The sequence below is a fragment of the Drosophila miranda genome, chromosome XR (genome assembly GCF_003369915.1).
Source record: "Drosophila miranda strain MSH22 chromosome XR, D.miranda_PacBio2.1, whole genome shotgun sequence".
Lineage (NCBI taxonomy): Eukaryota > Metazoa > Arthropoda > Insecta > Diptera > Drosophilidae > Drosophila > Drosophila miranda.
Window position 1 is genome coordinate 11,202,581 of NC_046674.1, and position 11,030 is coordinate 11,213,610.

The following is an 11,030-nucleotide window of genomic DNA, read 5'->3' on the forward strand; positions in this document are numbered from 1 at the left end:
CGATAAGTCCGCGGTCACACTGCACATTTCGTTTGTGCCCATTGCAGAATAAGCAGCAAATATTTTTGTGTGTGAAAAGATTAGAAGATTAGTTTAAGAAAATCTAGAGTTTGCTGACAAACGTAAGTTCTAAATGATATTTAAGCAGATATATATAGGGGTAGGAAACGAGCTGCAACTTTGCAATCCGTGACAATGCAAGGCCTTGTAACAAGGGTCTTTGCAGTCATTTTTTGCTTGTTTCTTATTCAATCTCTTATGCACTTGCATATTTTAAAATTGGAATTTTGCTGCAGCGCATTAGTTTTGGTAAGGAGTTTCCTTGAAAACAGCCAATTTAGCCAATTTCTTGTGCAATGGGGTTGTGACGCCAATTGAAAATTCGAGAAGCCTCAACTTCCATATGCATGCATGTATATGCATGACACATGCATCCCCCTTTGTGTGCATGCGTATGAGTGCACTGGTGATTGAATAAATAAAATATTTAGCCTCAACTAAGTTGCAAACTAGGTAGACCACTACCTAGTAATTGTATATTATTGTATCAGTCGTTGTGTATGTCTGTATTACGGCTATTGGCGTCAGGCTATACTGGTTCGTGCTTGCGAAACTCTATACGTGTCCATCTCTAAAAAAAGCCACGACTAACCAAGCAGAACAAAGGTTTCCAATTGTTTCCTTTGTGTCTTTGTTTTGTCGAATTTAACAAGTAACAACCTTTCACCCCGGAAACAAAGCAAGCCAAGAGATATCCTATACAATATCTTACTTTTTTCGTCTGTCTCAAATCCAAAAATAGTTTCTTCTGTCATTTCCACTACACTCGGCTGTTACTAATCCATGCATTATTGCATTTTCCTTTGCAGAATAATACAAAATGCAGATCTTTGTGAAAACCTTGACTGGAAAAACCATCACCCTGGAGGTGGAGCCATCCGACACCATTGAGAACGTGAAGGCCAAGATCCAGGACAAGGAGGGAATCCCCCCAGACCAGCAGCGTCTCATCTTCGCCGGCAAGCAGCTGGAGGATGGCCGCACTCTTTCGGACTACAACATCCAGAAGGAGTCGACTCTCCATTTGGTGCTGCGTCTCCGCGGTGGTATGCAGATATTCGTGAAGACTCTGACCGGAAAAACCATCACCCTGGAGGTGGAGCCATCCGACACCATTGAGAACGTGAAGGCCAAGATCCAGGACAAGGAGGGAATCCCCCCTGACCAGCAGCGTCTCATCTTCGCCGGCAAGCAGCTGGAGGATGGCCGCACTCTTTCGGACTACAACATCCAGAAGGAGTCGACTCTCCATTTGGTGCTGCGTCTCCGCGGTGGTATGCAGATCTTCGTGAAGACTCTGACCGGAAAAACCATCACCCTGGAGGTGGAGCCATCCGACACCATTGAGAACGTGAAGGCCAAGATCCAGGACAAGGAGGGAATCCCCCCTGACCAGCAGCGTCTCATCTTCGCCGGCAAGCAGCTGGAGGATGGCCGCACTCTTTCGGACTACAACATCCAGAAGGAGTCGACTCTCCATTTGGTGCTGCGTCTCCGCGGTGGTATGCAGATCTTCGTGAAGACTCTGACTGGAAAAACCATCACCCTGGAGGTGGAGCCATCCGACACCATTGAGAACGTGAAGGCCAAGATCCAGGACAAGGAGGGAATCCCCCCTGACCAGCAGCGTCTCATCTTCGCCGGCAAGCAGCTGGAGGATGGCCGCACTCTTTCGGACTACAACATCCAGAAGGAGTCGACTCTCCATTTGGTGCTGCGTCTCCGCGGTGGTATGCAGATCTTCGTGAAGACTCTGACCGGAAAAACCATCACCCTGGAGGTGGAGCCATCCGACACCATTGAGAACGTGAAGGCCAAGATCCAGGACAAGGAGGGAATCCCCCCAGACCAGCAGCGTCTCATCTTCGCCGGCAAGCAGCTGGAGGATGGCCGCACTCTTTCGGACTACAACATCCAGAAGGAGTCGACTCTCCATTTGGTGCTGCGTCTCCGCGGTGGTATGCAGATATTCGTGAAGACTCTGACCGGAAAAACCATCACCCTGGAGGTGGAGCCATCCGACACCATTGAGAACGTGAAGGCCAAGATCCAGGACAAGGAGGGAATCCCCGCTGACCAGCAGCGTTTCATCTTCGCCTGCAAGCAGCTGGAGGATGGCCGCACTCTTTCGGACTACAACATCCGGAAGGAGTCGACTCTCCATTTGGTGCTGCGTCTCCGCGGTGGTATGCAGATATTCGTGAAGACTCTGACCGGAAAAACCATCACCCTGGAGGTGGAGCCATCCGACACCATTGAGAACGTGAAGGCCAAGATCCAGGACAAGGAGGGAATCCCCCCTGACCAGCAGCGTCTCATCTTTGCCGGCAAGCAGCTGGAGGATGGCCGCACTCTTTCGGACTACAACATCCAGAAGGAGTCGACTCTCCATTTGGTGCTGCGTCTCCGCGGTGGTATGCAAATTTTTGTGAAAACCTTGACCGGAAAAACCATCACCCTGGAGGTGGAGCCATCCGACACCATTGAGAACGTGAAGGCCAAGATCCAGGACAAGGAGGGAATCCCCCCAGACCAGCAGCGTCTCATCTTCGCCGGCAAGCAGCTGGAGGATGGCCGCACTCTTTCGGACTACAACATCCAGAAGGAGTCGACTCTCCATTTGGTGCTGCGTCTCCGCGGTGGTATGCAGATATTCGTGAAGACTCTGACCGGAAAAACCATCACCCTGGAGGTGGAGCCATCCGACACCATTGAGAACGTGAAGGCCAAGATCCAGGACAAGGAGGGAATCCCCCCTGACCAGCAGCGTCTCATCTTCGCCGGCAAGCAGCTGGAGGATGGCCGCACTCTTTCGGACTACAACATCCAGAAGGAGTCGACTCTCCATTTGGTGCTGCGTCTCCGCGGTGGTATGCAGATATTCGTGAAGACTCTGACCGGAAAAACCATCACCCTGGAGGTGGAGCCATCCGACACCATTGAGAACGTGAAGGCCAAGATCCAGGACAAGGAGGGAATCCCCCCAGACCAGCAGCGTCTCATCTTCGCCGGCAAGCAGCTGGAGGATGGCCGCACTCTTTCGGACTACAACATCCAGAAGGAGTCGACTCTCCATTTGGTGCTGCGTCTCCGCGGTGGTATGCAAATTTTTGTGAAAACCTTGACCGGAAAAACCATCACCCTGGAGGTGGAGCCATCCGACACCATTGAGAACGTGAAGGCCAAGATCCAGGACAAGGAGGGAATCCCCCCAGACCAGCAGCGTCTCATCTTCGCCGGCAAGCAGCTGGAGGATGGCCGCACTCTTTCGGACTACAACATCCAGAAGGAGTCGACTCTCCATTTGGTGCTGCGTCTCCGCGGTGGTATGCAGATATTCGTGAAGACTCTGACCGGAAAAACCATCACCCTGGAGGTGGAGCCATCCGACACCATTGAGAACGTGAAGGCCAAGATCCAGGACAAGGAGGGAATCCCCCCTGACCAGCAGCGTCTCATCTTCGCCGGCAAGCAGCTGGAGGATGGCCGCACTCTTTCGGACTACAACATCCAGAAGGAGTCGACTCTCCATTTGGTGCTGCGTCTCCGCGGTGGTATGCAGATATTCGTGAAGACTCTGACCGGAAAAACCATCACCCTGGAGGTGGAGCCATCCGACACCATTGAGAACGTGAAGGCCAAGATCCAGGACAAGGAGGGAATCCCCCCTGACCAGCAGCGTCTCATCTTTGCCGGCAAGCAGCTGGAGGATGGCCGCACTCTTTCGGACTACAACATCCAGAAGGAGTCGACTCTCCATTTGGTGCTGCGTCTCCGCGGTGGTATGCAAATTTTTGTGAAAACCTTGACCGGAAAAACCATCACCCTGGAGGTGGAGCCATCCGACACCATTGAGAACGTGAAGGCCAAGATCCAGGACAAGGAGGGAATCCCCCCAGACCAGCAGCGTCTCATCTTCGCCGGCAAGCAGCTGGAGGATGGCCGCACTCTTTCGGACTACAACATCCAGAAGGAGTCGACTCTCCATTTGGTGCTGCGTCTCCGCGGTGGTATGCAGATATTCGTGAAGACTCTGACCGGAAAAACCATCACCCTGGAGGTGGAGCCATCCGACACCATTGAGAACGTGAAGGCCAAGATCCAGGACAAGGAGGGAATCCCCCCTGACCAGCAGCGTCTCATCTTCGCCGGCAAGCAGCTGGAGGATGGCCGCACTCTTTCGGACTACAACATCCAGAAGGAGTCGACTCTCCATTTGGTGCTGCGTCTCCGCGGTGGTATGCAGATATTCGTGAAGACTCTGACCGGAAAAACCATCACCCTGGAGGTGGAGCCATCCGACACCATTGAGAACGTGAAGGCCAAGATCCAGGACAAGGAGGGAATCCCCCCAGACCAGCAGCGTCTCATCTTCGCCGGCAAGCAGCTGGAGGATGGCCGCACTCTTTCGGACTACAACATCCAGAAGGAGTCGACTCTCCATTTGGTGCTGCGTCTCCGCGGTGGTATGCAAATTTTTGTGAAAACCTTGACCGGAAAAACCATCACCCTGGAGGTGGAGCCATCCGACACCATTGAGAACGTGAAGGCCAAGATCCAGGACAAGGAGGGAATCCCCCCAGACCAGCAGCGTCTCATCTTCGCCGGCAAGCAGCTGGAGGATGGCCGCACTCTTTCGGACTACAACATCCAGAAGGAGTCGACTCTCCATTTGGTGCTGCGTCTCCGCGGTGGTATGCAAATTTTTGTGAAGACTCTGACTGGAAAAACCATCACCCTAGAGGTGGAGCCATCCGACACCATTGAGAACGTGAAGGCCAAGATCCAGGACAAGGAGGGAATCCCCCAGACCAGCAGCGTCTCATCTTCGCCGGCAAGCAGCTGGAGGATGGCCGCACTCTTTCGGAATACAACATCCAGAAGGAGTCGACTCTCCATTTGGTGCTGCGTCTCCGCGGTGGTATGCAGATATTCGTGAAGACTCTGACCGGAAAAACCATCACCCTGGAGGTGGAGCCATCCGACACCATTGAGAACGTGAAGGCCAAGATCCAGGACAAGGAGGGAATCCCCCTGACCAGCAGCGTCTCATCTTCGCCGGCAAGCAGCTGGAGGATGGCCGCACTCTTTCGGACTACAACATCCAGAAGGAGTCGACTCTCCATTTGGTGCTGCGTCTCCGCGGTGGTATGCAGATATTCGTGAAGACTCTGACCGGAAAAACCATCACCCTGGAGGTGGAGCCATCCGACACCATTGAGAACGTGAAGGCCAAGATCCAGGACAAGGAGGGAATCCCCCCTGACCAGCAGCGTCTCATCTTTGCCGGCAAGCAGCTGGAGGATGGCCGCACTCTTTCGGACTACAACATCCAGAAGGAGTCGACTCTCCATTTGGTGCTGCGTCTCCGCGGTGGTATGCAAATTTTTGTGAAAACCTTGACCGGAAAAACCATCACCCTGGAGGTGGAGCCATCCGACACCATTGAGAACGTGAAGGCCAAGATCCAGGACAAGGAGGGAATCCCCCCAGACCAGCAGCGTCTCATCTTCGCCGGCAAGCAGCTGGAGGATGGCCGCACTCTTTCGGACTACAACATCCAGAAGGAGTCGACTCTCCATTTGGTGCTGCGTCTCCGCGGTGGTATGCAAATTTTTGTGAAGACTCTGACTGGAAAAACCATCACCCTAGAGGTGGAGCCATCCGACACCATTGAGAACGTGAAGGCCAAGATCCAGGACAAGGAGGGAATCCCCCCAGACCAGCAACGTCTCATCTTCGCCGGCAAGCAGCTGGAGGATGGCCGCACTCTTTCGGAATACAACATCCAGAAGGAGTCGACTCTCCATTTGGTGCTGCGTCTCCGCGGTGGTATGCAGATCTTCGTGAAGACTCTGACTGGAAAAACCATCACCCTGGAGGTGGAGCCATCCGACACCATTGAGAACGTGAAGGCCAAGATCCAGGACAAGGAGGGAATCCCTCCTGACCAGCAGCGTCTCATCTTCGCCGGCAAGCAGCTGGAGGATGGCCGCACTCTTTCGGACTACAACATCCAGAAGGAGTCGACTCTCCATTTGGTGCTGCGTCTCCGCGGTGGTATGCAAATTTTTGTGAAGACTCTGACTGGAAAAACCATCACCCTGGAGGTGGAGCCATCCGACACCATTGAGAACGTGAAGGCCAAGATCCAGGACAAGGAGGGAATCCCTCCTGACCAGCAGCGTCTCATCTTCGCCGGCAAGCAGCTGGAGGATGGCCGCACTCTTTCGGACTACAACATCCAGAAGGAGTCGACTCTCCATTTGGTGCTGCGTCTCCGCGGTGGTATGCAGATATTCGTGAAGACTCTGACCGGAAAAACCATCACCCTGGAGGTGGAGCCATCCGACACCATTGAGAACGTGAAGGCCAAGATCCAGGACAAGGAGGGAATCCCCCCAGACCAGCAGCGTCTCATCTTCGCCGGCAAGCAGCTGGAGGATGGCCGCACTCTTTCGGACTACAACATCCAGAAGGAGTCGACTCTCCATTTGGTGCTGCGTCTCCGCGGTGGTATGCAAATTTTTGTGAAGACTCTGACTGGAAAAACCATCACCCTGGAGGTGGAGCCATCCGACACCATTGAGAACGTGAAGGCCAAGATCCAGGACAAGGAGGGAATCCCCCCAGACCAGCAGCGTCTCATCTTCGCCGGCAAGCAGCTGGAGGATGGCCGCACTCTTTTGGACTACAACATCCAGAAGGAGTCGACTCTCCATTTGGTGCTGCGTCTCCGCGGTGGTATGCAGATCTTCGTGAAGACTCTGACTGGAAAAACCATCACCCTGGAGGTGGAGCCATCCGACACCATTGAGAACGTGAAGGCCAAGATCCAGGACAAGGAGGGAATCCCTCCTGACCAGCAGCGTCTCATCTTCGCCGGCAAGCAGCTGGAGGATGGCCGCACTCTTTCGGACTACAACATCCAGAAGGAGTCGACTCTCCATTTGGTGCTGCGTCTCCGCGGTGGTATGCAGATATTCGTGAAGACTCTGACCGGAAAAACCATCACCCTGGAGGTGGAGCCATCCGACACCATTGAGAACGTGAAGGCCAAGATCCAGGACAAGGAGGGAATCCCCCTGACCAGCAGCGTCTCATCTTCGCCGGCAAGCAGCTGGAGGATGGCCGCACTCTTTCGGACTACAACATCCAGAAGGAGTCGACTCTCCATTTGGTGCTGCGTCTCCGCGGTGGTATGCAGATCTTCGTGAAGACTCTGACTGGAAAAACCATCACCCTGGAGGTGGAGCCATCCGACACCATTGAGAACGTGAAGGCCAAGATCCAGGACAAGGAGGGAATCCCTCCTGACCAGCAGCGTCTCATCTTCGCCGGCAAGCAGCTGGAGGATGGCCGCACTCTTTCGGACTACAACATCCAGAAGGAGTCGACTCTCCATTTGGTGCTGCGTCTCCGCGGTGGTATGCAGATATTCGTGAAGACTCTGACCGGAAAAACCATCACCCTGGAGGTGGAGCCATCCGACACCATTGAGAACGTGAAGGCCAAGATCCAGGACAAGGAGGGAATCCCCCCTGACCAGCAGCGTCTCATCTTCGCCGGCAAGCAGCTGGAGGATGGCCGCACTCTTTCGGACTACAACATCCAGAAGGAGTCGACTCTCCATTTGGTGCTGCGTCTCCGCGGTGGTATGCAGATCTTCGTGAAGACTCTGACTGGAAAAACTATTACCCTGGAGGTCGAACCTTCTGACACCATTGAGAACGTGAAGGCCAAGATCCAGGACAAGGAGGGAATCCCCCCAGACCAGCAGCGTCTCATCTTCGCTGGCAAGCAGCTGGAGGATGGCCGCACTCTTTCGGACTACAACATCCAGAAGGAGTCGACTCTCCATTTGGTGCTGCGTCTCCGTGGCGGAGTCTGCGCCTAATCTTACTACATTTCGACATACCCCGACACACACAGAACTAGTTACATCAAGGCCAAACATTAAAAAATTTTTTGCACTAAACGACTGTCAAATTTAGTTTAAATTCAGGCCTCAGTACAAAGACCGATTTATGTTGACAACACTTTTCCCGCTAAAATTCGAGGCATAAATTATACATTGAAATTCAAAATACACAGGTTAATAAATTCAATTGTTCAATAATTTATACTGTTTTATTTTATTCAAATTATTGAAAGAATATATATAATAAATGTATATATTTAGTATATTTTGTATTAAGGAACGCAGTGTGGATTTTCTAGTGACAAATGGCGGTATTGTATCAGAAACGCGTTAGGGAATTTAGCAATATTTAAAAAAAAATAAACATATTTAATAAAATTGAGCAAATATGACGAAATTATTGCAACGTCTGGAGGTGACTCTTCGTAGTTTTTACGTGTTCAACTCCAGCTTTGGCGAGAAAGAAGGCGAGGTGAGTTATAATGAGCTGAGTCGCAAGCAACGCCCACGAATGAGTAACATCCGCAGGAACATAAGAAAGTCTTGTACTATCATCCGAACGACATCGAACTGAACACGAAAATAAAAGATGTGGGCCTTAGCGAAGCTATCATCAGATTTACTGGGTATTTTCCACTATAGAAGTAGCTCCGTTAGCCATATAACCGCTGTCTTTTTCAGCACCTTCACCACCGAGGACGACTGCAAGGCGCTGCATACGCAAAAGACCACGCAGCTTTTCCACCAGCCAGAGCTGGGCTTCTGGTTAGTCCTGGTGCTGAACGTGCCCAAGGAAATACGGCTCAAGGAGGGCGTGGAGGTGGCCGATTACCGGGGCGGCGAGATTTCCGACCGCATATATAGGGCCGTCCTCCGCCAATGCTACCAAATGTATCGTTTCCAGCATGGAGCACTGGCATCGCTTGGAGCTGGGTTGGAGAATGCCGATCAGCGCCGCGAACTGCTCTCCGAAAAACTAATGCAGTTTTTCGATACATATTTGATCAGCCTGAAGGATCTGGCTCACTGTGATATCATTGACATGCTCCATTCCATCCAGTACCTGCCCCTGGACAAGGCGCTATTCCTGCGAGCGCACAACTTTGGCATGCTGTGCGCCACCTTTCCGGTGATCAAGGAGAGCATTATGCTCTACAACGAGCAGATCGTCTGCGGTGGCAAGATGGGCGCGAGCGATCTCTACAGTCTTCATGCGTACATTGTCCAAAATGTCCTGCCAATGGACTCGAACGCCTCATCTGCCAACACTCCAGTGATAAAGCGCAGCATCAGCGAGTGCCAAGCCAAAGGCTTCGTGCGCTGCCATCCCGGCGATGCCAGTGAAGGCCAGGACGAAGCACTACCGCTTACGGTCTACCTATCAGTTGAAAATCAAGTTACGCCACATTATTTGCTCATCTACCGCGCTCTTCAAATAACCCTTTGTCTTTTCCTCGATGGTATGTCAAAATCACATGCCATCTTCACTTTTTTCTGTATTTTGAATTCCCTTCTCTCGCTGCAGCGAAACAGCCTGCTCCAAAGCAGGAACTGTACGACGAACTCCATGCCTACATTGCGCCCCAGCTGACGTGCCTGGCTCGTGATATTGCCAGCGAAGTGTCAAAGGAAGCCCTGGCCCATCCTGGACAGGACAGCAGCAGTGGTGGCGGCCCAGCGTCCAACGATACCACACCCAAATATCTGTTCATCAACGAACAGAGTCTGCAGCACCACACGAACATCCACAGGAATGGTATTCCACGTAATGTTATGAGCGTGATTGCGGATCTCGCCAATCCCGGCGAGCGTTCGAATGTGGCGGCTGCCGCGACCACCGAAGAGCTACAGGTGAAGACCACCAATGACTATTGGATTGTGAAGCGGTGCTGCAACTGGCGGCAGTACTATGTGATTCTCTGCAACAGCAAGGCGACCCTTTTGGACGTGACCCAAGAGGCGAAGCGTATATTTGAACAGGAGCTCACAGATGATGTATTCTTTGACAAATAAATAGCAGTATGAGGTAAACGAAGGGCGTTCGCCAATTGTAGTGCCGCTGCCCCGATCCTGGCCGGCGCTCCTCGTATCTCCGGCAGAACCTGCACGTGGAATGGGCATTGGTCGGTAGTTTTCAAGCCAGCACCGTAGAGCTGCTAATGTTGTTGCCCTCGGCGGCGTCGTTGTAGGACGTGGAAGACGACGAGCTCGTGGTGGCTCCATTCTGCGTGTGCGTCTTGCTTAGCTTTACGACGTAGATGCGCCGATTGGACATGCATATACTGTAGTAGTGCTGGTCGTAGTCGATGGTGATCCTCTCGCAGCTACTGTTGGGCATAAAGTCCTCATCGATGCTGTAAACATGTAAGATCAAGGGGAAAATCAAGATTATGTGGAGATTTTGATGCTCCTACCTGTCCGTCAGATTCAGAAGCCCCATTATCACATTCGCACTACGGTCGTCGTTCTTCAGGTCACCCCCCGAATCCAGAAGGTTGCCATCGTCCTTCAGGATCAGGTATCCAATCTGATTGGGAGCAATTAGCTTTTCTTTATCCATTTCAAAATATATTTTACTCCCACACCCCAAATAAACGAAACAAAGCTATTTCAGTGTTGTTAAATATTGTTTAACCCCTTAAGGGCCAATGAATATTTAAATATTATGAAACTTGACGAACTTTAGCGCCGAGCTGGTGAAAGATGTGCCAATAATTATTCTTCTTAATTAAAAAGGAAAAGTGAATCTAAAAGTAAAATTTTCAAATATCATAATCATAATCGGGGTTTACCTAAAACATGTTCCCTGTGAATATATAGGTTTGTTGGTGGTCCGATATATGGAAATCGTGCAATTGTTTTATGTAGTTACGGGTGTCCTTTATGCAATAGAAAAGAATTAACAGCGGTATATTAACACACTTGGCCGCAAACTTAGTCAAATTAGGAGCGCGTCGTAATGGGTTAACTTGTATCTGTTTTTTGTTGTCTTCGCTTATGGGCTATCGATATCGCAGTGTACTATCGATTTAACATTTTTACCGTGCGG

At 51.5% G+C, this 11,030-nt stretch overlaps 3 protein-coding genes across 3 annotated transcripts; 2 read left to right on the top strand and 1 right to left on the bottom strand.

The window, feature by feature from the left end:
• The first annotated feature begins 869 nt into the window (after positions 1-869).
• On the top strand, positions 870-8,136 carry LOC108153453. The gene is given in 4 exon segments (XM_033387080.1): positions 870-4,859; positions 4,862-5,086; positions 5,089-7,137; positions 7,140-8,136. Coding segments are annotated over 4 exon segments (7,071 nt in total). The 5' UTR covers positions 870-880; the 3' UTR covers positions 7,958-8,136.
• A 135-nt stretch (positions 8,137-8,271) lies between these two features.
• LOC108153219 (vacuolar fusion protein CCZ1 homolog) lies at positions 8,272-10,113 on the top strand. The gene is made up of 4 exons (XM_017283048.2): positions 8,272-8,453; positions 8,510-8,607; positions 8,663-9,441; positions 9,507-10,113. Exons 1-4 carry the CDS (start codon positions 8,370-8,372, stop codon positions 9,992-9,994), a joined length of 1,449 nt encoding a protein of 482 aa, XP_017138537.1. The 5' UTR covers positions 8,272-8,369; the 3' UTR covers positions 9,995-10,113.
• On the bottom strand, positions 9,894-10,613 carry LOC108153221 (ragulator complex protein LAMTOR4 homolog). Its single transcript, XM_017283049.2, is given in 2 exon segments — positions 9,894-10,335; positions 10,396-10,613. Coding segments are annotated over 2 exon segments (516 nt in total). The 5' UTR covers positions 10,542-10,613; the 3' UTR covers positions 9,894-9,965.
• Between the last annotated feature and the right edge of the window lie 417 nt (positions 10,614-11,030).

Bases quoted from the DNA above. Each gene is read 5' to 3' on its own strand.
- LOC108153219 (XM_017283048.2), top strand. From the start codon at position 8,370: ATGACGAAATTATTGCAACGTCTGGAGGTGACTCTTCGTAGTTTTTAC. The intron at 8,454-8,509 runs GTGAGTTATAAT...TAACATCCGCAG, and splicing joins TTGGCGAGAAAGAAGGCGAG to GAACATAAGAAAGTCTTGTA. The intron at 9,442-9,506 runs GTATGTCAAAAT...CTCTCGCTGCAG, and splicing joins CCTTTGTCTTTTCCTCGATG to CGAAACAGCCTGCTCCAAAG.